Genomic DNA, 26,928 nt, shown 5'->3' with positions numbered 1-26,928 from the left:
CCACCTTGCAAATATATTTCTCTCAAGAACCTTCCAATTTTTTTACATTAAATAAATATTTTCTGTATTCCTAAATAAATTTGTCAATGTTATGTTAAGTGAAAGAAAGCAGACACAAAAGGTCATATATTTCATGATTCCATTAATATAAAATATCCAGAGCAGACAAATCTATAGAGACAGGAAGCAAATTAGTGGTTGCCAGTAGCTAGAAGGAGGGGAGAGTGGGATTGCTTAATGGATGCAGCATTTCCTTTTAGGGTCAAAAAATGATCCAGAACTAGACAATGGTGGTGGCTAGATAATACTATTTAATGCACTAACTGTCACAAATAATAAATGTATATATATTTGACCATAATTAATTTTTAAATATATGGATATAATGAAATACAGCAGTTTACATCAAACATTCAAGGAAATAAACTAGTTGGAAGATTTTTATAATTTATCATTTTGTCAGAGGTTACATGTCCTCTTGGGTAGGGGCTGCCAGAAAGCACCCGCTGTGGGGAGCAGTCATGCAGCATCTCGTCCATATTTCTCCCTGCTTTTGGGACTTTGGTCACCACACACATGTGCCTACATGTTTTTCAAGTTCCCAGATCTGTACTTCAACCATGTGATCAACAATATGAAATCCAGCCGCCTAAATCACCAGGCCATGGCTGGCCTCAGAAGATCTTTTAAAAATTAGTGTTTTGAGATACTAATTTTCATCTTTCAAAGTATGAAATGTCTTTCACTTTCTTCAAAAAACACTCTTCTCGGGACCAGCAGTTAGCATAATGGCTATGTAACTGGACTCCCATGTAGTCGACTGTGGTTCACGCCCTGGACCCGGTGGCTTAAAACTCACACCGGCCGCATGTGCGTGCGTGCGCAAGATCCCAAGAGGAGAATGGAGGAGAAGGGATTGCAGCATGGCCATCCCCCCTGGGGGATGATTTCTCGCTTTCTGTCTCTATGTCTCTCTCTGTCTGTCTGGTGAGTGCACACGCCCTATAGCAAAAACCTCTCCAAAAAAAAAAAAACACTCTTTTCATTAATGGGATTAAATTCTTAGAATGCTTATTTGTAGTGCACCATTTGTAGTGCTGTTTAACAATAGTATGTTCTTTTTTTATTTCATTTTATTTATTATTATTATTATTTAATTTGACCAGAGAGACACATAAAGAGAGGGCGAGGGAGGGAGGGAAAGTGAGAAAGCAAGCAACCTGGTCTGGGACTTGAACCATTGTTGGTCATACTGGAGTCCAGAGCCTTAACCACCACACCTGCCAACCCTGAAGATCAAATTGCTATTGTTTTCTGAGAGACCTTTGTCTCTTTATGATCTAAGGCATAGATTCCAGTAGTGGAACATCATTTGTTTACTGTTAAGTCCAAAAAAAAAAATTAAAAACAAGCAGATCATTGACCCTGTATCACTAAATATATGAACCAAAGATTACAAGTCTTATTTATAAATGATTATGTGCAGCTTAAAATTTATTGTTAATTTTTATTGCCAGGGCATATAGACTCACACTCAGAAAGAGTGAGTCAGAAAGAAAAATAGTAGTCTATGTTTTCATTTTATCCTCTGCCTTATAGAATGCTGATAAGACTTTATCTAGCCATCTTTTTCTTCTGATTCATTCTCACTTCTTCTTTTCTTTTTATTTTTTTTCTAGATTTTTTGCTATGTAATATGTGTGCTTGCTAGAGAGAGACAGAGAGAGGGGGAAAGTGGGAAATCACCCATGGGGGTACATGGACACTCTGAAGTCCCTTGTCCCCTCAGGAAAGGAGGGGAGAGAGCACTATTCAATCCCTTCCTCATCTTTCTCTCCTGTTGAAATTTTGGGCAAACACGCACCTGCCCTCAGCATGTTTTTCAAGTCACTAATTTTCATCCTTTAGACTATCTGTCAGGAATCTAAAACCACACACTCGGTCATGTGGGAGTTATCTACCTTAACCACTGAGCCACAGGGCTGGCCCATAATTATGTCTGTTTAACTTACAAATAGCAATAAAATGGCAGTAAAAATCTTACAAGTTTATATATTCTAATTGGAATGAATGGATTTGTGATGTAAATTTCAGGGCATGAATTGGACTTGTTAATGCCTACATAGACAGGATTTCCAAGTCTATGGAACTGAAACTAGAATAAAGATTTAAGTTTTTTCTTCATACTTGGTGTAACAAAAAATAAAATTAATAGGGGGTTAGGAACCAATAAATGAACATAAGCATGATGTCGGAAGTTATGCTATTTTTTTTCTATTATCTACGGGTTTTTTGGCTTGCCATGAAGGAGACTGTCTTCCATCTCTTGTATAGTCTAATTTTAAGGAGGCTGAAAGTTAGGCATACAATTTGCAGACAAAGGAGGATTGAGTAGCAGTGTAAGAAATGAGCATGTAGGCCAGCAGATGGCATAGTGCTTCAGATGCTGGATCCTGTATGGTCAGCTCTACATTTCAAGTGGCTTGAAAAACATACCAGGCATGTGTGTATGTGTGACCAAAATTTCAAGAGGAGAATGGAGGACAAGGGATTGTGGCATAGTCATCCCCCCTGGGAGGTGGTTTCTCACTTTCCCTCTCTGTATATCTCTGTCTCTCTCTAGTGAGCGCACTTGCCTTATGGCAAAAATCTATAATAAAAAAAAGTGAGTATGCAACAGAGGAAGAAAGAGACTGCTAGATAAATTCTGTGGAGCACTGCTATGTAGTACAAAAAATCAGAGGCTAACTCATTACCTTACAGCCAATGAGCAGCAGAAACTACTGTTTTTCATTGACAACAAGCAGCTACTGGAAATACTGGCCTTGTGCATGTCATGTACAGGCATCCTGAAACTGAATGAGCTATGCTAGCTGAAATAGCTCTTTCAACTTCTGGGAGAGCATATCCATAAACTATGTTTTCCTCTCTAGAACTTCATAAATCCGAATGTAAGGACAAAGCAGTGTTCTAAATGGAAAATAACTTTTTATTGTTTTAGTTTGTATTTTAATTTTGAATCTTCTATTTACATTACATTTACTGAATGAGCTATAAAGAGCGTTATTTCATTGATTCAATATGCTTAATGTTCTAACCAGTCATTCTTAATTTTATATTTTTAAGATTGGTACACAATTACGTTTCTTTTTAAAAACTTTTTGTAATTTTAACATAACTCTGCTCTTTTCTAAGAGAATAATTAAGCATATGGATAATGAAGACATCAGGGGGAGATTTGAGATAACCTTTCCTAAGTCTCTAAATAGTTCTAATATAATGGTTTTCTTCCCCGTTGGTTTAACAACTAGAATTGAAAAGCTCTTTCCCATTAGGCCATTATTCCAGAATCAGTGGCCCCAGAAGACCACCCTCCCTGTGGCGGGGTTCATAGAGCAGATGGTGCAGGCGACATGGGGGACATTACAGAGATGACATTAGAAGCAATTATTCCACCACTGTTCTGTGCTTTGTGATGCATAGGAACCTCTGTTGCACAGTACTTCAAAATTAGAACATCTTGTAAAACTAAACCAGCAAGACATTTGTTAAGAAGTTTGAACTTTGTTCTTATTTCTTTAACAAAGGTAAGTTAACTTCTAATCATTTTGAAATTAGTCATAATTTCTGCTTAGGATTCCTTTAAACATGATGAATTCTGAGTTAATTTTTCACTTGACTATGATTCTGGAGATTTTCTTCCTTAAATATTCTACTCTTTCTAGTTACTGAAAAAAAAAAAAAGAGACAATTGTTCTAGAAACTTCAAAAATTGATAAAATAATAATGTATGCAAATTCAATTCAAAAAGTCTTTTGGAGGCCAGCTGGTGGGTAAGGTGGTTGGCTCCCAGATGACTGACTGAGCAGTTCAAATCTCAAACCAGACTTGAGAAACACTCTGGCCACTTGTTCATGTGTACCCAAAGTCCCGAGAGGAAACTGGAGAAGTGATTGTGACTTGGCCATCCTCCCTGGAAGTGGTTTCACATACTCCTCCTCTCTGTGTCTTTCTCAGAGAGCATGTTGAACATATGCCCCGTACCACCACTGTGCCACAGCTGCTGGCCAAGGTGGGTGAGTTCCTTGTTCGTCACTTTCTTTTGCATTTGGGGGCAGCATTCTGTGTATAGTTTCTGTCTTTCTGAAACACATTAATTAGTGCCTTTAAATAATTCAAAGGTTTTGTGTACATTGGCACCGTTGTGCAATCATCACCACAATCAGTTTTAGGACATTTTCATTATCCCCTAAAATACTATATACCCATTTGCAATCACTTCCCATTCCCTCCAAAGTCCTAGCTTACTCTCTGTCATAGGTTCACCTAATGTATGTATTTCATAAGCATGGAATCATACAAGAGACTGGCTTTTTAGCCTCATGTTTTCATCCATGTTTATAATCCAGAATGTCATGGTATTCCATTTCTTTTTAGCAAATGTGTATACAAAATGTGATAGTCTAAGTGATGGAATATTATTTGACAATAGAAAGGAAATTTTTAAAAATGATCTCTTCTTAGCCTTTGAAATTATGCACTTGTAATATAACACTCTTATGTGGACTTACCATTATTAGTATGTTGCAAATTCTTTGTATCTGTGCTTTAGTTTCCTTATTTGTTCGGGAACAATCTTATCGATTTCTCTATTGTTTTTCTGCATCCTCTTTATTTCATCCTCTGCAATCCCAATTAGATTTATATTGCTTTAGACTTTCCCATTCTATCTTAAAAGACTTAATCTCTCTTTTGTTTTCTTTCTCCTTTTCTCTCATTATTTAAATCTGGGCTATTTCTTCAGCTCCCTATTCTACTCAACTTCTCTATTTAGTCACGTAATATGCTTTAACATGGCCATTAATTTTTTAATTTCAAGAATTATATCTTTATTTTATTATTCTATGTGGATATTTCTTTTAATATCTGGTATTACTGCTTCCTATTGCTGAATGTATCTTTTATTTCTTTACATATATGTATTTCTAGAAAAACCAGATTGAGAATATGAGATAATAAAGCTCATGACTGCTTTATTTTGCCTTTAGTAAATGTTGTTATTATGAGTTCACATTTTGTGATAATCTTGAACATCTATTGATAATTAATTACTTAATTAATCTATGACCACAGTTCACTTTTTCCACCTTACGATGGTCAAAGGCTCACTATCCAAATCTAGGTGTTTGTATTTGCTCACCATTTTTACTTTAGATTAATCTTGCTTTTGTCTTTGAAGACTCTTTACTTCATATTTAAAAACTACTGTATCTTTAAAAATATGCTTTTTATCCTTTATCCAGATAATAACTTAAAGTAGAAGAGTGCTTTGGTATGTGTAGACAACCGTTCGGCTGGAAACAGAAATCTTTTTGTCTTTGAAGACTTCATTTCATATGAAAAAATTTTTGAAAAGTATTCTTTTTCATCTTTATCCAAATAATACCCTAGAATAGAAGGGTGCTTTTTCTGTATAGACCACTCTTTAGCTAGGAACACCAGTCCCTTGCAAATTCATTCTTTGTATGTACATATATAAACAAAAACAGGAGTAACAACTTAATTTTTTGACTTGGTAAAGAGTATCTTTTATCAAAATATTTGCTAAAAAAAGTGAATGTACAATATTATTTCAATTCTGTGAAATATGTAGGTTAATTAAAAGAGCAGAAGCAAAGGAATTAAGTTATCAACAGTGACAGCATGATACATATTTATTTTCTTTACTTTGTTATAATACAACTGAAAACCACTTCTATCCAGTATACCAATTCACAAACAAAAATCTGGGAGCCAGTCCTAAAGTGGCAGGGCATGCATGTGCATACATGCCCCTGTGCATGTGTGTGTGTGTGTGTGTATGTGTGTGTGTGTGTGTATGTGTGGAAAAGAGAGAGACAGATTCAAAGAAAAAGATATGAAGACATAGGGAGATGAGGGAGTAAGGAGAAGTGAAGTTAGGGAGAAATGAAAACAGAAAGGGAGAGTTCTTCACTGCTGGATTAGAAATTGTCCAGATGGGAATAAAGATTAACTGAACTATGGGGCCATAAGAAAAGAGAAACACAACGTTCTTTGCTCACATCATATAATTATTTTTCTCTATTTTTTTCCCAATTGGTTACTTAAATTTAGTTTCTAGTAATTCTCTGCTTCCCTATATGGTGAAAAGTGAAAGCTTATATTCTATGTGTCATTTTAGTTGATACATTAGGTTGTACTTTTTACTAAATTTGGTCTTCCCCAGAGTACTTATTATGTCAAAATAACACACTGGCACCTACTAAATTTGATCTGAGAACATTAGGTATAGTGCTTATAATTTCCCAGCAGTGAGCATATTGATGAATAAGCCCCCAAATTCCTTACAATAATGAACATAGACCACAAAGACCAAGAAACTTTGCATGAGTTTGTAGAATGTTTGGTTTGAATACAGGAGACCATGAGCAGTAGTGTATCATGGGACAGTATGTCTATAAATCTCTGAAGCCAGAACTTTTTATTCTTATTTACAGCTCTGTACTTATTAGCTCCATGATTCTGTTAGTTACTTACCTTCTTGTCTTATCTTCCACAACTGTAAAACTAGGCAAATAACACCCACCTCATAGATGTGCTATGTGAATTGTAGAAATAATCCATGAAGCATCTACTATGACATCTGACACTAAGAGCCATGTAGTTGTGAGCAGCTCTATTTTCTAATAGGGATAAGGGCTTTATATATACAAACATGCAGATTTGATATACATGGATGGATGGATGGATATGTGGCATGTATGGGGAAGTGGGAAACTTGATTAAAGGTTTGAAAGTCTAAAAATATATCAATTTTGAAATACAGAAGTTAATATATAGTAATTAATGATAAATCTATTGTGATAGTTCTGCAAACTTTTCAGAAGATTTCAAAATTATAGCTAGTTGTCCCAATTTTTACATGGTGAATCAAAATGTCCAAACTTTAAAAACAATTTAGAAATGGAAAATATGTGACATTTTAAATATAGCTTCTACTTTGGGGGGCAGGGGGGGTCTAAAAGCTATTTTTTTTGGGGGGGAGAGGTTTTTGCTATAGGGCATGTGTGCTCACCAGGAAACAGAGACAGAAAGCGAAAAATCAACCCCCAGGAGGGATGGCCACTCCACAATCCCTTGTCCTCCATTCTCCTCTCTGGATCTTGGGCATTCACATATACGTGCCCGGCATGAGTTTAAGCCACTGGGTCCGGGACTCCAACCACAGTTGACTACATGAGAGTCCAGTGACATAGCCATTACACCAACGACTGGTTCCAGTTAATATATTATTTTTAAAGGATTTTTTTCTTTCATGAAAGAGAGAAAGGGAGAGAGAGAGAGAGAGAGACCTAAGAGGGTGTTTTCATGTTATGATCCTCTTCTAGACTTCTAACAAGCTAGGATTTGTTCAGGTCTCCCTGGGAGCTGAACCCTGGCCTTCTCATATGGCTGCAGTATCATACAGCAGTGCCCTCCCACCTGTGCCAATGGCTGGGTCTAAAAGCTAATGTTTAATGAGTTCAATTTTAAGGACTTTACATAGACCAATTCAATGCTTACAACAACCCTATTAGAGAAAGTACTTTTATAGCCATCCTATTTTACAGATGAAAAAATAAGACATAGAGAGATTAAAAAGCTATTAATTGGGAGAGCTGAGCCTGGAATATTTACCTTTATGATAGTTTGCCCAAAATGCATTATTTTTTGTGCCTAATAATGTAAGAATCACTCCACACTGATTCAAAAGATGCCGTGTAGAGTGTATTATTAATTTTGTAATATGCAAATTGACTTTAAACTACATTTTAGTGGAACTTGTTTTCAAAACCAAATATATATAATTTTATTAATCAGTAAAACATTTTCTCACAGTTAATTTAAATTAATTAAAGTCCATAACTCTACTTCCAAAATGCCAAAATTAATTCTTCTATATTATGAATATAATGATTATACTTCAGAGTTATTATAAAATATTGATAATATCCTAATGCATTATAATATATATTTACAAAAAGTATTTATTATATAACAAATGAAAACCAAATGAATATCTGAAGGGTTCTCAAAAGTACATATTACTACAGAAGGAATTTGTAAGAAAAAAACCATTAATGTCTCTGGACGGAAATTTTATGATTTCACATTAAGGGTCAGTTCTGCTGCCTTATAAAACTTATGAATGAATTCAGTGGATAGAATCTAGATTTTAGACATCTGGAACATAAATGTCAATTTACGATGCATATTGTTTTGCACTTACTTTTTTAATTTATTTTTTATTTTACTTATTTTTTATTATTATTCATACATTAAATCACTATCGATAATTTAGATTGTAAAGAGACCTTACCCAGCATGATATACACCTCAGTCCAGCCCAGTTGAGACTGCCATACACCTCCTCGTCAACAGATAATAAACCTTACCTGTGTTCCACAAGGGTCTTACCTCTCCATTTTCCCCCTTTTTTAAATCACATTTTTAAAAATCCTTTCTACATGTTACCCTTGTAGAATCATAACCATTAATACCATATTCTAAATGAATTGATAAACAGGGAAAAATTCAGTTTAAAAAAAATATTAGTCTTTCTTTTGAACATTGTCAATAAATGTTTGAATTGTTAAAAAAAAAAAACTGGCTTATTTATTTATTCTATGACTGAGAGGAAAGATAGGGAAATAGACAGAAAGAGACAGAGATACAGCACCTCTGACAGGGTCCAGAAGTCATAATACACCTCCAGCCTTAGCCTGCCCCGGTCATACATGTACCCAGCATGTGTGAAGTGATCTGTGGACATGAACCAACAGCCTTCTCATGTGGATCTGCCTCACGTAGTATCTTGTTTTACTGCTGCACTATCATTGGGCCCCATATTTGAATTTTAAATCAGCTTTTTAAAATCCTGTTAACTTTTTTGGGGACCAGCAGGGGCATGGTGGTTAAGGCACTGGATGCTCCCACATGGCCGACCACAGTTCAAGTCCTGGACCTGGTGGTTTGCTTTCTCACTTTCTCTCTCTTTCTGTGTGTGTGTGTGTGTGTGTCTGTGTGTCTGTGTCTGGTCAAATTAAAATAAATGAATGAATAAATAAAATTAAATAAATAATTCTTTAAAAAATAAAATAAAAAAGTCCCGTTAACATTTTTTTTTGCATGTGCTATATTGAAGTCCTAGAGTCTGTGTTGCACAAAACTGTTTTGTCAGTCAAGGATCTTTCATGAGGCAAGTTATTTTAAGTCTAGTTACAGTAACTTTTTTAGGATGGTGAGTTCATTTATCCCTTTCTTTGTGTATTTTCATGAATGACCAGGAGTCAAACATAATTCATATATAATTAGTTGCTGTAATAGATATAATTAGATACTATGTCTATGAAGAAATGGTCTTGAAATTCATTTTTGAGGAGCCAGCAGGTGGTGGGGTGGTTAAGGCACTGGTTTCCCTCATAGTTGACCACTGTTTGAGTCCCAGATCTGACAGCTTGAAGATCATGCTGGGCATATGTGCGTGTTTGTCTCCAAAATCCCAGGAGGAGAAAGGAGAAGGGATTGTGGCATGGCCATTACCCTCTGGACTGAAATTTTATGATTTCACATTAAGGGTCAGTTCTGCTGCCTTATAAAACTTATGAATGAATTCAGTGGATAGAATCTAGATTTTAGACATCTGGAACATAAATGTCAATTTACAATGCATATTGTTTTGCACTTACTTTTTTAATTTATTTTTTATTTTACTTATTTTTTATTATTATTCATACATTAAATCACTATCGATAATTTAGATTGTAAAGAGACCTTACCCAGCATGATATACACCTCAGTCCAGCCCAGTTGAGACTGCCATACACCTCCTCGTCAACAGATAATAAACCTTACCTGTGTTCCACAAGGGTCTTACCTCTCCATTTTCCCCCTTTTTTAAATCACATTTTTAAAAATCCTTTCTACATGTTACCCTTGTAGAATCATAACCATTAATACCATATTCTAAATGAATTGATAAACAGGGAAAAATTCAGTTTAAAAAAAATATTAGTCTTTCTTTTGAACATTGTCAATAAATGTTTGAATTGTTAAAAAAAAAAAACTGGCTTATTTATTTATTCTATGACTGAGAGGAAAGATAGGGAAATAGACAGAAAGAGACAGAGATACAGCACCTCTGACAGGGTCCAGAAGTCATAATACACCTCCAGCCTTAGCCTGCCCCGGTCATACATGTACCCAGCATGTGTGAAGTGATCTGTGGACATGAACCAACAGCCTTCTCATGTGGATCTGCCTCACGTAGTATCTTGTTTTACTGCTGCACTATCATTGGGCCCCATATTTGAATTTTAAATCAGCTTTTTAAAATCCTGTTAACTTTTTTGGGGACCAGCAGGGGCATGGTGGTTAAGGCACTGGATGCTCCCACATGGCCGACCACAGTTCAAGTCCTGGACCTGGTGGTTTGCTTTCTCACTTTCTCTCTCTTTCTGTGTGTGTGTGTGTGTGTGTCTGTGTGTCTGTGTCTGGTCAAATTAAAATAAATGAATGAATAAATAAAATTAAATAAATAATTCTTTAAAAAATAAAATAAAAAAGTCCCGTTAACATTTTTTTTTGCATGTGCTATATTGAAGTCCTAGAGTCTGTGTTGCACAAAACTGTTTTGTCAGTCAAGGATCTTTCATGAGGCAAGTTATTTTAAGTCTAGTTACAGTAACTTTTTTAGGATGGTGAGTTCATTTATCCCTTTCTTTGTGTATTTTCATGAATGACCAGGAGTCAAACATAATTCATATATAATTAGTTGCTGTAATAGATATAATTAGATACTATGTCTATGAAGAAATGGTCTTGAAATTCATTTTTGAGGAGCCAGCAGGTGGTGGGGTGGTTAAGGCACTGGTTTCCCTCATAGTTGACCACTGTTTGAGTCCCAGATCTGACAGCTTGAAGATCATGCTGGGCATATGTGCGTGTTTGTCTCCAAAATCCCAGGAGGAGAAAGGAGAAGGGATTGTGGCATGGCCATTACCCTGGCAGGTGATTTCTCACTTTCTTTTCTCTGTCTCTCTCTCTGGCAAGTGCACATGCCCTATGCCAAAATTTGTAGAAAAGAAAAATTCATTTTTGAAATACTAAATTTGATTGTTTAATAAAGAGTCTTCCCATCTCAATGTTCCCAAACCAAACTGTGAGGACAGTTAAAAATCTAAGCTTCTAGGTTTGCAGGACATGGTCATTTAGAGCTTTACTTTGGATCCTGGCTCTAAGCCAAATACACAAAAGTGTTAAGAAATAAAGATATTTCTGGTTATTCCCAGAAAGGACCACAATGGATATAGAATAACATTTAACCTTGGTGATAGCTGTCAGTTATTTTTTCTTCAGAAATAAAAATGGAAGGATATGTGATGTCTTTATTTAGCTCACTCTTGGAGTAAAAAGTGTTCCTGCAAGATCTGGAACTATGTCTACATAGTTTATCTCTAGTACTAGACCATAATAAGGAATTCACTAACTTATACATAGTGCAGCTTTAAAAATTTTTCATTTTAATCTAAATGTGGGGAACAGCTGTCAAGAGTTCTGAATAAAGAAACATGTTACAACATAAAAATGGTTCAAACAATTTCATTATTTATCTATTGAGTCAGCCAAAATGTAAGTTCTTTCCTAGTCAATTACCTTTCCTGGCAGATATGATTATAACTTCTTGTTCAGTCTTCTCCTGTCTGTGACGCAAAGAGATACTGTGTTTAGTCCAATCCTTTCTTTGGCGGCAGTCAAGGCACACACTGAACAACAGCGAAGGAGACAAGAGCTCACCACAGAGCATGGCACTGTGATTCACGGTGCTCTAACTGTGGGCTAAGAGAGGATGAGTTATTCATGGTTGGTAGAAGCTTGTTCACATATCCCCATTCAAAGATTCTGCAGATCTTTGTGGCTGGTGAGATTTCCACATTATTGTGAGCTTTCTGATAAAAAGCTGAAGCAAATTCTGCTCCATTGTCACTGTGGAAGATACATGGGGCACTTAGCAAGCAGAAAAAAATATTATCTGGTATGTTCCCCTAGTTGCAGTTAGGAGGTGGTGGTCTCAGTGCACAGACATTGACCAAAGGGATGTCCAGATGTGTAACATTCAGTACCCACTCTGCATCTGATGTATGTATAAGAGCAACAGTCTACCAGGTCTGATACGAGGGCACCCTTCGTAGTGGCTTGGCTAGTGTAGCCTGGCAACTTGTCATCTGGTATTCAAGTGATAAAAAATAAATGAAAATTGGTTTTCTGTTGCCCTGAATATCTCCAGTCCTGGCTACTATTCATAGAAATGAAGCTTTCTTCAAATGCTTGCTTTAATCATGCTTATAATGAAGTCTATGTTTAATTTATTTGCTCATTTCAGAAACCTAAGGGGAAAATTATATTTATAAAGTCATATGCAGTAATTATTTTTACATGCTCTGTATACACAAACTCTATGTATATACCAAAATATCATTTTATACATTAATTCAGAAATTTAAGAATTAGGTTGAAATGATTAACTCCTCTCCTTATAAAAATTAACTATGAGAGATCTAATTGGAAATCTTAGTAGCCAGATCTGCTTAAAACAATATTGACCATAACCATTCTTCTTCCTCTTCTTCTTCTTCTTCTTCTTCTCCTTCTCCTTCTCCTTCTCCTTCTCCTTCTCCTTCTCCTTCTCCTTCTTCTTCTTCTTTTTTAAGGCTTTTGTCATCGACCTCAGGTACTCACTGGACAGAAATAGAGAGAGACAGTAAGAGGGAAAGTAAAAAAATCATCCCTTAAGGTGGTAGCCATGTCACAATCCCTTCTCCTTCATTCTCCTCTCAGGATTTTGGGCATGAATTTACACTGCCTACCCAAAAGTTTCAAGCCACTGGGTCTGGGACTTGAACCACAGTTGGCCATGTAAGAGTCCATCTCCTTAACCACTATGCCACCTGCTTGCCTCGTTATTATTCTTTCATTTTTCCCAAATCTCATTTTACCCCAAATCACATATTTCATGGAACTTACATGCTATATTAAACATGAGAAAATCTATCTTCATTGTGAGAACAGATAGGATCATTTTTGTATCACAGACAGCTTTCAAGAAAATTATACTAAATGTATTTTGTATGCTACTGTATATTCACTCAAGAGAAATGATTCTCGAAAATAAATGCAAAGGTGAAAATATCTTCCTGTAAGTGTCAAATAACAATTCAATATTTTATTCTAACAAACTAGGAAAGTAGAATTTGACTGGGAAAACAGTATAAATTGTATTCTTCTGTGTTATTTTATTACCTCTAGAGCATTATAAGTCACTGAAGATATGGGCAAAGCATCAGAATTAAAATGACTCTTTTAGGAACCAGCAGATGGCATAATGGTTACATCTCTGGACTCTTCATAGTTAACCATGGTTTGAGTCTCAGACCCAGTGGTCTAAAACTCACACCATACCAGTATGCCCAAAATCCCAAAAGAGAAAGGAGGAGAAGGCATTGCAGCATGGCCATGGAGGCGTTGCAGCATGGCCATGGAGGGGAGGGAGTGATATCTCCCCTTCTCTCTCTCTGTCTCTCCAGCAAGCATATGTGTCCTATAGCAAAAATCCCTCTGAAAAAAAATCACTCTTTTAGGTGGGAACATGTGAGGATTGTAGGGTATGGAAAATCCCTAAGGACATCAGTGGCTCTTGTTATAATTTGGAAGAACCCAAAGAATAGCACATATGACCCTAAATATTGTTTAAAGACTTTAATATTTTTAGAGTTTTAGGATCACAGTGAAGGGGAGAGGAGGGCACAGAATATGCCCTGTGCTCTGTCCTCCCTGCCTATGCAGAGCTGCCCTTCTATGGACAGCCCGTACCAAAGTGGTATGTTTGTTGTAGTTGATGAACTTTCGTTGACACTGTGGATTTTAAACTTTTTAAAGGAGGGTGACTTTTTCCCCCCATAGGATTACAGAGTGAATATCTTTCTTCGTCAGAAATGGAACGATCCTCGCCTTGCATACAGTGAATATCCTGATGACTCATTAGATCTTGACCCTTCCATGTTGGACTCCATTTGGAAACCTGATTTGTTCTTTGCCAATGAAAAGGGTGCAAACTTCCATGAAGTCACCACAGACAACAAATTGTTAAGAATTTTCAAAAATGGGAATGTCCTTTATTCAATAAGGTGAGTCATAGACTTAAATTCCTGATTTCATCAAATAGAGTATTGGGTTTTGTTGCTTTTTGTTGTTTGTTTGGTGAGACTTTGAAATTTTTAAACAAGTACTATTATTGTCCTAGCTAAGTTCCTCTATTATGTTACCTTTTAAATATGTCTGATCAACAGAAACAGATCTAAGTTTCAGACGCAGGAACCGTATGAGTAATTCTTGGAAATTACTTTCGAAATTAGTGGCCCCAGGTGATTCTTAACAGACAAGTTGAAAGGAATCTTAAAAGTAAATTGAAAGGCAGCTGAATCATACCTTGTAATTTCTGTGTAGACAGACCTCCTTTAAATATTTATAAGTGAAGAAATGTTTAGGCTTGCTTTGTCTGAGATCCGTTTTAAATAAATTATTTTTCAGGTACATGTATTTTTTAGATATCCTTGAGCTCTTCTGGATATTCTTCTACTTTTTTTTTTGCACTAGCTATCCAGTTTTCATTCTTTTTAGTGTACTGCAAAGTGGTGACTTATTGATGAACTTTTAAGGAAACAAAAGGAAAAAAGTCAACGTAATATGTAAAAAATGGATGATAATCAAAACCTTTACCACCATCCCTGGAAAAGATCTTATTTATATTTTCATTATCCACTATACATTCTCAAAAGACTATGTAGCATTTAAAAAATGATACTGAAATATAACAATAATTAATATCAAAACACAAACACTAGTACAATTTCTCATACTATAAAACTGATTCAACTTTGGGAATTTATTACACATCATGTAGGTAAGATTCAGTAAATAGTTGCTTAAAGTGATATACTTGGTGATTTGTATATCTGAAAAATCTTAAAAAATGATTATATTAAAAATCTTGTATAGTTTTTTTTTTAATTTGGAAAGAGGGAGTCAGGAACAAAATTTATGTTTTTCAGGAGAGAGAGAATATGCCCTACTTAGCATAATAGGCAACTCTTTAAGCATCTATATCACTAGTAATATGTTTAAAAAGAACATCAAGGTGGTCTTAATATTGAGGCTTTGGCTTAAAATTAATTCCTCATAGTTTATCTCTCTCTTATTGTTCTGTTTTTTACTTTTCTTCTCACCAGGAATGGAGATAATTGATTTTGAGTGCATCTGTCCAATATCAGGGACATTTTTATTTTTGTCATGTAATAGTATAAAATAAAGTAGTATAATAGAAAATTTAATCTTAGTTGCTTGGTGATTTTAAAAATATTTTTCTGTAAAATGGTTTTATAAATAATGCTATATCCTATGTCTACTTTTCATCTCTTCATCCCAATATCTTATGCCTGCTTTTCACATTTTTCTATTTCATGTGAACAAATTTCCTTTCTATAAATTTATTGTTTCCTAAGAGTGACAGGGGTGACATCAAGCTAGGATGAATTAACACTCTCATCACACTTCTGAAAACCAACTAATATGTGTTAATGTGATCTTGAGTGAGTAATTGCTAAATATGACATAAAGGAAGATTTCAGGTTCCATCACTATTTAATCCCTATAGTCCCATATGGATCAATAATTTAGTGGTGAATCCCAGGTCTAAACAAGAGAATTTTGAATTTCTGTGAATACTTGTAAAAAGGCATAATTATCAAAAGCTAGTAAGAATTTTGCTTCTGGGAAGATGGAGTAGGCATTCTTTTCTCTATTTTTCCTGCTAAGTACCAATAAACACCTGGATATATGTAATAAATTAAAGAGATTTCCAGGGGTGGATATAAAAAGACAGACTGTCTAAGGACCTTGCAACCTAAGAAGCAATGGAGAGGTGATTTTCCAGGCTTTTCTTCTTGCCTTATGTGTTGCAACTTAGGAGGTTAAAAGGCTGACAACAAAGAAATATCAAGAAGTACAAACAAAAGTCTTAACAAAACTCTAAAGTCTTTAGCCAATCTAACATTCTATAAATGTTAGGAATAGGGCATCCTAGCAAGACAGAAGACATTGAGGCAACTGCTTTACTCCATCCAAGCACTGCAAAGGAAAAAAAAATGTGAGCACCTCCCAACACCCATCTCAAACCAGAAAAGTCCAATTGGGGGCTTACACGTCTAATCTTGCTGGACTATGATGAAGTACCCCAACATAGTATAATAACATCACAGGTCACTAATCATAGATCACCAGAACAGAAAATAATAATGAAAAAGTTCGAAAAGGTGTGTGAGGTACCAAGATGTGACACAGACATGAAGCAAGTATATGCTGTTGTAAAAATGGGGCTGATAGACCTGTGTGAGGCAGGGGTACCACAAACCTTCAGTTTGTAAAATTGTGCAAGGCACTATAAAGTGGAGCACAGTGAAGTCAGGTTACACACATGGTTATGTTTTCCTATTGTCCTAATCACAGAAATACCTGAATCTGGGTAATTTAAGAGAGTAGAGATTCATTGAGTTTATGGTTTCAGAGGTTGAGAAAGCCAAAGACATATTTGCATCTAAATTAGAGTCTTACTGAATTACAACATGGTGGAGGGCAGGAGTGTGTCCAGATCAGAACAAGCCTCTGTCTCATTCTCTCACTTTATCGGCCCCCCAGGATTCAGCCATGGGAGTCCCCTCCTAAGGCTCCACCATAGCTAGATTAAGTCTCTTCTTAATACCTTCACAATACAACCAAATTCCAACAGGTATCTGAGGGGACACATTTTAGCCATAGCATATTTATAGAAATATTTTAAATAAAAATCAAGGTGTTTTTCTTCAGTGTAAATGCATTTTGTAGGCTTTTTCTTATGAATCCAGGTAAGTCTATCTTGCCCAAGGTATTTCATGCTACATTTAAGCCGTTCCATTGTTAATGAATATGTAGGTGCTGCTGTTATTTAGGTGTGACAGGAGCTATCTTCGTATTTTACGACACATGAACACATAAGGTATTTAGATTCCTAGAAATGCAATTGCTGAATAGAAGGATAACTGACTCCTACATCTTTTATATATCTGAAGAAATCATCTTCCCATTAATATCATGTCTTATGTCTACAGAGAAGGTATTAGACCACGCTACATATTACCAATCTTGTTCATTTGTGTCAATGTATTTTTTAAAAAGTGCTTTCAGATTTGTTATTTTCCTCTTCTGCCTACACTAGTTTTATAATTTTTGTTTCAACTCTCAAACATAATTTAGAAAATTCAGGATAAGAAGAAAAGTTTATGGTATTTACACTTTTTTTTCTCATTATATCTTTTTTCTTTTTCTATATTCCCTACACACTCTATTTTTAAAAACTATTTCCTTTCTGTTTAGAAAACTTTGTTAACTATACTTTTAGGGTAGATTTACTAGTGATAGCTTTTCCTTATCCTGAGAAATTCCTTATTTTCCCTTCATTCCTTATTTTATTTCATTATTTTTGAGAGAGAAAGTTTTGCTATAGGGCAAATGTGCTTGCCACAGAGACAGAGAGACAGAAGGCGAGATAGCGCTTCACAGGGGCATGGCCATGCCACAATTCCTTCGCCTCAATTCTTCTCTCAGAATCTTGGCATCATGGACATGTGCCCAGTGTGAGTTTCAAGCCACCATATCTGAGACTCGAACCACAGTCTTCATGGGCATCCAGCAATGTAGCTATTACACAATCTGTCGGTCCCCCCTTCATTTCTGAAAAATACATTCACTGGGCACAAGATTCTAGTATGAAAGTTTATTTCTTTCAGTACCTAAAACATATCTGTCATTTATTTCTGGCTTCCATAAAACAATTAGAATGGTAGCATAAAAAGTATGTCATTTTTCTACAAGTAAGATGTCATTCTTCTCTGGGTGCTTTAAAGATTTTTATCTATTTTTAGATGTTTGTGCATTATTTGTCTTGGTATGGATATCTTTGAACTTATGCTGGAGACTTAACTTCTTTCATTATAGGTTTATGCCTTTCACAAGATTTATAAAAATTTTCAGTTCTTCTAATACTTTTTTAATCTATGTATTCTTTCCCCTCTATTTGAAGCTTGAATATATGAATATTAGATTTTTTTAATACTTCCACAGGACTTTGGAACTATTTCTAATATCCCTCAATTATTATTTCTCTGTTTTTTGGGGGATAATTTTTTTTATTGTATTTTAGGACTCACCAAGTTTTTCCTTTGTTTTCTTCATTTTTCTGTTGAGTCCATCCACTGAATTTTTATTTTGGTTATCGCATTGTTAAGTGCTAAAATTTTCATTTGGCTTCACTTTACGGCTGCTATTATTTTCATTCATTTCAAGTGTATTTGCAATTCCTTATTGAAGTATTTTTATCATGCCTACTTTTAAGTATCACACTTATGACATCTCTGTCATTTTGATGCTATCATCAGTTGACAGTCTTTTTAATATTTTTAATGCAGTTTGGGATCTTTCTGGTCCTTTGATGAATGATTTTTGACAGAAGCCTAGACATTTTAATATTATTTTATGAGACTCTAGAATTTACTTAAATTTTCTGTTCTAACGGTATTTCTCAGATTTTGCTCTGTCAAGGCAAGAGAGGAGTGCTACATTGTTTCTTCCAGCTGGAGGTAGAAGTTCTGGTTGTTATTGCTGGATATTTCAGCATCCCACAAGGCTTTCACTGATGCCATAGTAGGAGTCTCTCATTATTGATGTTAAAAGTCTTAACTCTTGGGACCAGCAGGTGGTGTACTGGTTAGGGTGCTGGATTCCCATTGGCTGACCTCTGTTTGAGTCCTGGACTTCACAGCTTGAAATTCAAGCTAGGCAAGTGTGCACATGTGCCCAAAATCCAGGGGGAAGAATGGAGGAGAAGGGATTGAGGTGTGGCCATCCCTGCTAGGGAGTGATTTCTCACTTTTTGTTTCTCTGTCTGTTTTTGTGTGGCAGGCACACTCACCCTATAGCAAAAATTAAAATTTAAAAAAAAAAATCTTAACTCTCCACTAGGACTTTTCTGAAACTACTCCAGGAGGAAGGGAATGCCTTGTTTCTGGAGGGTGAAGGTGAAAGAGGGTAAGGCGCTGGACTCCCCTGTGGTAGACCATGGTTCAAATCCCAGACTCGGAGGTCTGAAACCCAGGCCAAGCATGTGCATGTATACTCAAAATCCCGAGAGGAAAATGGAGGAGAGGGATTGTGGCATAGCTACCCACCCCAACACAGTGTGATTTCTTTCTGTCTGTCTCTCTGTCTTTCTCTCTCTCTCTGTCTGGTTAGTGCATGTACACTGTAGCCAAAATCTCTTTCTCAAAAAATAAATAAATAAATAAATAAATAGGGGGAATTTTTGTCTTTCTATGTAGTCTCTCCCAGCACTGCAAAGTGGGATGCTCACTAGAAGCTGATTCATCTCACTCTTTGGCTGTCTCTGACACCACTTCTATTTATACTGGTTGTGGGAAAAGTCATGACACAGTTTGCAACAGATGGTGCTCATCCATTTTTGGAAATACTAGAGTCATTTGCATCTATGCTATTGCTAGGTCATTTGACAACTGATGGTTCTAGCTTCATTCTAAGAAAAAAAATTGATTTCATTGAGTTTTGGAGATTTTACAAGTTGAAGATGAAAGACCAAATTGCATTTTTGCCATTTTTTACTGGTTTACTTTTGTAAAGGAAAGAATGTGCATCAGGTTTGTGAAAAGTTGCATAAATTTTATGGAGACAATGCTCTACAAGAACATCAGTGCCAACGATGGTAAACAGAATTCTGGTGACTTTGATCTCAACAAGGCTTCTTGGTCAGGAAGACCCACAGAGGTTGAAGATGACAGAATAACGGCACTAATAGAGGCAAAACCCATGTTACAGGACACGGGAGCTTTCAGAAACAGCGAACAGCCATCACTTAAGTGTTCTCCACCACCTGAAGAAGTGGCTACCTAAGCAAGCTTGCTATTTGGGTTCCTTATGAACTTAAAGAAGTTCATTTAATGGCACATTTAAACATCTGCCACATGCTCATTAAACATGAGGAAAATAATCCTTTTATGAAGTGACTGATAACTGCTGAAGAGAAGTGGATTGTTTATGACAATGTGGTGTGCAAACAGTCTTGGTCCTGATGTGATGATTCACCTCAAATGATATCGAAAGCAGACATTCATCAGAGGAAGGTTATGCTCTCAGTGTGGTGGGATTTTAAAGGCGTCATGTTTTTTTGAGCTCTAAACAAGGGACCAAAAAATCTATTTGAATATGTACTGTCAGTAATTGGACTATTTGAACAAACCCATCATTTAGAAAAGTCCAGAGCTCGTTGATCAAAAAGGAGTTGTGTTCCATCATGACAGCCTTCAACCACACACAAGCTCGATCACCCGTCAAGAACTATTGGAGCTTGGATGGCATGTTGCCACTCCCACCATCCTCACCTGACCTGGCATGTCAGACTTCCGCTTGTTTCTCTCTCTTCAAAACTCCTTGTGTGGTACAACTGCCAATTCAGATGAGGCTGTAAATCAACACCTTGTTCAGTTTGTCAGCAAAACAAAAACAGGTCTTTTTATGAATGAGGAATTATAAAGCTCACTGAAAGATGGCAAAAAGTTATTAAACAAAATGGGCACTAAATCACTGATTGATCTTTGTTCTTTATATAAATAAATGACCTTTGAAAAATATAGAAAAAATGCATCATGACTTTTCTTCCAACCCAATAGTATTATAATTGGAGGCACCACACACCATGCCCATACAAGAGAGCAAACATATTGGCAAGTGCTGTCCATGTTCTCACTTTTCCACCGGCTGCTCTCCCTCCTCCTACTCAGTCACACTCACTCTCCTTGGGCCTCATTCACTGGAAACACAGCATTAAACTTAGGCCAATTAACCCTACAATGGCCTCTAAGTGTTGAAGCGAAAGGAAGAGTGGTATTTCCTCATTTTAATTCAAAAGCTAGGTATGACTAAATGATAGAGAGGAAGGTATGTCAAAAGCCAAGACAGGCAGAAAGCTTGGCCTCCTGTGCCAGACAGTTAGCCAAGCAGTGACCGCAGAGGAAAAGGTATGAAGGAAATTCTAAGTGCTACTCCAGTGAGCACACACAAATGAGAAGAAAATGAAACAATCTGATTGCTGATATGGACAAAGTTTTAGTGGTCTGGATAGAAATCCAGAGAGAAGACAGGCATATTGGTTTTCTTTTAGGCATAAGTTATTGTACAATTAATAGACTACAGTATAGAGTAAACCTAGTATAAACATAACTCATACATGTACTGGGAAACCAAAAATTTTATGTAACTCACTCTATTGTGATTATTTTACTGTGATGATCTGGAACAACTCATAGTATCTCCAAAGTATGCCTTTATATATAAATCTATACAAGAAGTTTAGACCAATGCTTGATAATTGCTTGAGAATAATCAACTATTTAAATGAGTAATGGAATAACGAGGGACTGTAAGTTTTATTATATTATTAGATGTGAGTTTATATTGTTTAAATTTTTCAGAAGTTATATGTTACTTTTTTATGTATTACTTTTGAATGAAATACATATGTGTATATACATATTATATATATCATATTATATACATATATAATACATGTATATATACATATTATATATATCATATTATATGCATATATAATACATGTATATATATATACATATTATATGTATATGTAAAATTCATTCATTTTTTCCATGAGAAAGATATATAAAGAGAGAGGAAAAGGAGAGAGATAAGGACAGAGACAGGCACCCCTACAGGATCTTCACACTGCAATCCAACCCCAAGTCTCAACCAGCTGTAATCACAGGCATGCTTATACATGCCCAGTGTGTACTGGCAGGCTTCTGTATGCAAACCTGGGACGATTCCATGTGGGTCCATCATGGTAGAGTGTTGTATCACTACTGCGCCACCCGCCGGTCGTAAATACATATTACATATTTGAAGTGGCCTGTTAACCTGAGATCATAATCCTTGACTCCTCTGAGCTGTGGACTCATGATAGATATCACAGGATCTGTGACAGGGTACAAATAAAACAAGTTTAATTCCTTCCTGCTAATTAGAATATTACCTTTGTGAAATGTATCATGTTATGTTTAATTATATTGTAAAGAAATTTCCCACTTTAGACAGGGTTGTGGCAATGTTGACTGCAAAAATATATCACCAGGTAGCATGATATAATCATTTTGCAAAGTTGAACCTCTAGACTATGTCCATTGATAAAATTTAAATACAGTGTGTGCATGTGTGTGATGCAACCTACGCAATTATGAATATTTGTCTATATTATCTTACTGGAGTTGGAAAATGTCAATGTACTATTAAGTATTTCAGTTTGTCCTCATGATCGAACATAATAGGATATAAAACTTGGACAACTTATTGCGTGGAGAGCTTCTTGCTAACAGTGCAAGGTCCTCAAAGTTAAAAGCACTTAATTCTGTTCACTCTCAAAAGTTATTGGATAAGATGTATCTTTTTAATAAAGAGGATTGTATAATTTCAAGACTAAAACACTTAATTGCTTTAATTCAAATGCATTATATCGAAGAATACTGAAGGTTACTTATTATATTGGAAAGTTAAATCATTTAAGTAGGATTAGTGAGACCATGTTACTATGTGGCTTGGAAATACTCAAATGTTTTCTGTCTTGAAGTAGAGGAATAGACTTCAAGTTATGTTCTCTTATAAATAGTGTCAGCGTTTTAAATTGCTCCACATCTTTTCTAATATTTTGAGGAAAGCTATGGAATTATTCAGACATGCATCTTTTGTATTTCCATGTGAATTCAGATGAAACAGATGTTCTTGCATTTCCTAGTTTTTATTTGCTACATTTTGGCCCACATGTTCAAAGAAAAAAATTCATTTTTTGTCAGTTGTTTTTGGAAATCTCTCAAGACTTTGAAATCTTCAAATGTTTCAAATCCGCAGTTTCTTTGGTAACAAAAATTGTGGTAGGGGAAAAAAATCCTCAATTTACAAATGAAGCATCTGTGATGTTTCAAGAGATCTGGCTTTCCTGCTTGTTCAAAGAAAGAAGCAGAATGTCCTGGCAAACTTGACCTACTGAACTTTCATATTTATCTGTTTTTCCTTCTTAAATCCCACTAAAACAAAGACGCAAACTAAATAAGGAATAAAAATGCCATTTTCATGCAAGGATGGAAATAATGGGAAAAACAGTCACAGACAAGTGATGACAACATTGTTTAGTCAGCTTGATACGAATGCACTTGTGAAAACTGACTTAGACAGAAATAGCTGAAACCTAAGTGAAAGCAAGGAAATGTGAAGGAAGAAAATAATAAATATTTTCAAGCTTTAAAAAATATGAGATAACTAAGACTTAAGAATGTGGAGACCAGAAAAATAGCTAAAAGAAAACGATTCAATTAAACTTTGTAGACACAACAATTAGCTTCTCTATTCCTAATACTTTCACTCATGCTCTTCAGACTACAGAGTGCTTTTTGCCTTTTGATCTGGACACTTTGAAAGCAAGAGGTCAAATAAATAAAATCAGCAAAGTTATTCTAAGAGTTTTAGGGTATGAAGAGAAATTTCTATAAGCAGTAGTCTAGAGAGGACTATATGAAAAAAGAAAAGGAAAGGAAAGGAAAGAAAAGAAAAAAGAAAAGAAAAGAAAAGAAAAGAAAAGAAAAGAAAAGAAAAGAAAAGAAAAGAAAAGAAAAGAAAAGAAAAGAAAGGGAAGGGAAAGACACTACAGACCAAACGGGGCCCGTCATGAGACATCACACCAAGAAAATGAGGATGGCATGAGGTCTGTACACTAATTGGTGAAACCCTTTGCTCACTCTAAAATGCTGAAAGCCAGACCCAAACTTCCACTGAGAAGTAAAGAGGAAAATATATCTTTGGAGAAATTCACTTTCTCTGAAGAAAAGATCTACATTTCAGTAATTGAGGAAACTTTTGGGCAACTGTATTATCATTGTACAGTTAAGAATATCACTCAATGACCACCTGCTACTAATAGACTATCAGATACATATTAGTGCCTCATTCTTAAATATAAACATGAGGAGATCTTGTCATCTTTTTTAAAAAACGAAGAGACCAAAGGACACACACAGAAAAAGAAAAAAAACTTTTAAAAAAAGAAAATTAAAGAAATAAGCAATGACTCAAAAGAAAATGCAAAGAGTAGAAGTCCTTAAAAAAATCTGCAGATAGATTAGACAATAGCATACATGAAAAAAGATACTTTTATAAAAAGAAAAATGGAGGGACCAGCAGGTGGCATAGTAGTTATGTCTCTGGACTTCTATATAGCCTACTGTGGTTCAAGTCCCAGACCTGTTGGCTTGAAATGCACACTGGGTGCATATGCATGGGTGCCCAAGATTCCAGGAGGAGAACAGAGGAGAAGGAACTGTAGTGTTGCCATTCCCCTGGGTGGGTGATTTCTCACTTTCCCTCTCACTGTCTCACTCTCTCCTTCTGGGGAGCATACATGTCCTAAGGCAAAAAAAAAAAAAATCTACAAAGAAATAAAAGAACATCATGACAGACACGTGTGTGCGTGCCCGAAATCCCAGGAGGAGAACAGAGGAGGTACTGTGAAATGGCCATCCTCCTTGGGAGATGATTTCTGACTTTCCCTCTCACTGTCTCTCTCTGGCGAACATGCACAACCTATGGCAAAAAACGAAATAAAAAAAAAAAAAGAAAGAAAAGAAAAAGACAGGAAAGGAAAATGGAGACATTTAGTGGATAATAAGAGCAAATAGTAAAACAAAGTAGGAAAAGATCAGTAGAGTGGAAGATGAAATGGAGAAATCTCAGAAAGTAAAATCATGATGCAGAGAAATAAAAAGTAGGAGAGTAAGGGTGTAAAAACAATAAAGTTAATACAGAAGTTCAATAGCTGACTGGTAAAAAAGATCAGAAAAAAAAGATAATAAATTTTCAATATAAAACAGAACTGATAGGTTACCTGTTATGTTTAACCACTGGGGAAGATTTTGTAACTCTGATAGAGCATAGAAAAACAGCAGTAAGAACATAGAAACTCAAGTAATTGTTGAGATGAGATACTCCTTAACATTAAGGAAAACAAAATGTTATGCAAGAGCTATAATTATGGCAAACAACCAAGCTTAGCCATGAAGAATAATTAAATATTTATGGCATGTAAACACTGAGTATTAATTTAAGCATAAATGCTTATATAACTAAATTTTGAGGCCTAGTGGAGAGGTAAGTATATATATGGAGTATGATATAAGGGAAATAAATTCTTAGTTTTCTCCTATAAGAAATTAATAGTTTCAAATATTTCTAAAATCAAGCATCATATTATAGCATCTTAGATATGTGAATGTGAATGGTAGGTAAGTAACTACAGAAAGGTTACCTCTCAGGAGCTAGCAATAGATCTGAGAGAAGAGATGGGTAAGGCAAAGATTTTGAACTTTTAAATAATATACATGATTTCATCAGCTTAGGATTTGATTTTACTCTACTTATAAAGTTAACCTATCACTATTTTAAGGATGCTGACTAAAAATAGAAGACTCCTGAGTCAGAGACAAAAGAATGTATTACTCATTGTAAGCAAGCAGCAAGACTTTTATTCTATTTACCTTACTTACTCCCCTCTTGTCCTCAAGTCTCACTAGAACAAAACAATGGGCTCAGATGGAGGTAACCACAAGGGAGATCTAAGCTACAACTATGAAACACTGAGTTTGGGAAACGCATTACTTTACTTGTAAGCAAGCCTCTGTGCTCGGATAAACAACATTATCTCATCTCTCAAAATTAGAAGCTGCGTAAACAACCCTAAGAAATGGCTCCAGGTAAAAAATTATCAGTCCTTGCCATCTTGGAACACTCAAGAGGAGAGCGAGAGACCCATGGAGGACTGGATCTCCCAACCCAGATTTTGGCTCTGCTATGTACTAGCTGTAATTTGGGGCAAGTCTCTTTACTCCTGAAAAGTTCATATGTTTTTTTGCTTTGATCAGATTTGTTTTTTGAGAGATTTTCACTGTAGGGCGCGTGCGCTCGCCAGACAGACAGAGAGAGACATAGAGACAGAAAGCGAGAAATCACCCCCCAGGGGGGGATGTGACGCCGCAATCCCTTCTCCTCCATTCTCCTCTCGGGATCTTGGGCACGCATGCACCCGCGCCCGGCATGAGTTTTAAGCCACCGGGTCCGGGACACGAACCGCGGTTGACTACGTGGGAGGCCAGCGACATAGCCATTACGCTAACTGCTGGTCCCAAAAGTTCATATGTTTTTTAATGTATGGTAGTGGTAACACTAATGACTTGAACCTGAAATAATGAGCATAAAACTCCAAGGATTGTGCCAGGCATACAATAGGCACTAAAGTTATTATTTTTATATTTCTAAAAAAAAAAAAGAAAAAAGCATGCAAAGACCAAAAATAAAGCGTAAATTCTGATATTCTCCACTATCCATAAATCAGAATCATATGTTCTCTTCAAAATATTAAATTTCCTAAGCCTCAGTTGTAGCACTCACAAAATGACAACAGTAATATTCTTATCACAAGGCAATGGAAGCACATCATAAGCAATTAAATATTATATACTGTTTATTTTACTAATACTACTAATATGTACTAATATATTCAACTTTACTGCTTATACTTATACAAGAGACTATTGTATTAAAAATTAAATAGCAAGAAGAAATTGTGTGTCAAAGACACTTGTCAAACATCATAATATA

The 26,928-nt window shown here is 35.7% G+C and overlaps 1 protein-coding gene across 1 annotated transcript in view; it reads left to right on the top strand.

Moving 5' to 3' along the window:
* GLRA3 (glycine receptor alpha 3) overlaps positions 1-26,928 on the top strand; it is a 123,151-nt gene that overhangs the window by 18,658 nt on the left and 77,565 nt on the right. Inside the window, exon 2 of the mRNA XM_027771044.1 lies at positions 14,020-14,243. Within this exon, the coding sequence (XP_027626845.1) occupies positions 14,020-14,243 (224 nt within the window). The remainder of the gene's footprint in view (positions 1-14,019; positions 14,244-26,928) is intronic.

Source organism: Tupaia chinensis, unplaced genomic scaffold (assembly GCF_000334495.1).
Source record: "Tupaia chinensis unplaced genomic scaffold, TupChi_1.0 Scaffold000179_1, whole genome shotgun sequence".
NCBI lineage: Eukaryota > Metazoa > Chordata > Mammalia > Scandentia > Tupaiidae > Tupaia > Tupaia belangeri.
The sequence above is the reverse complement of the archived record's forward strand: the minus strand, read 5'-3'. Positions and strand labels throughout refer to the sequence as shown.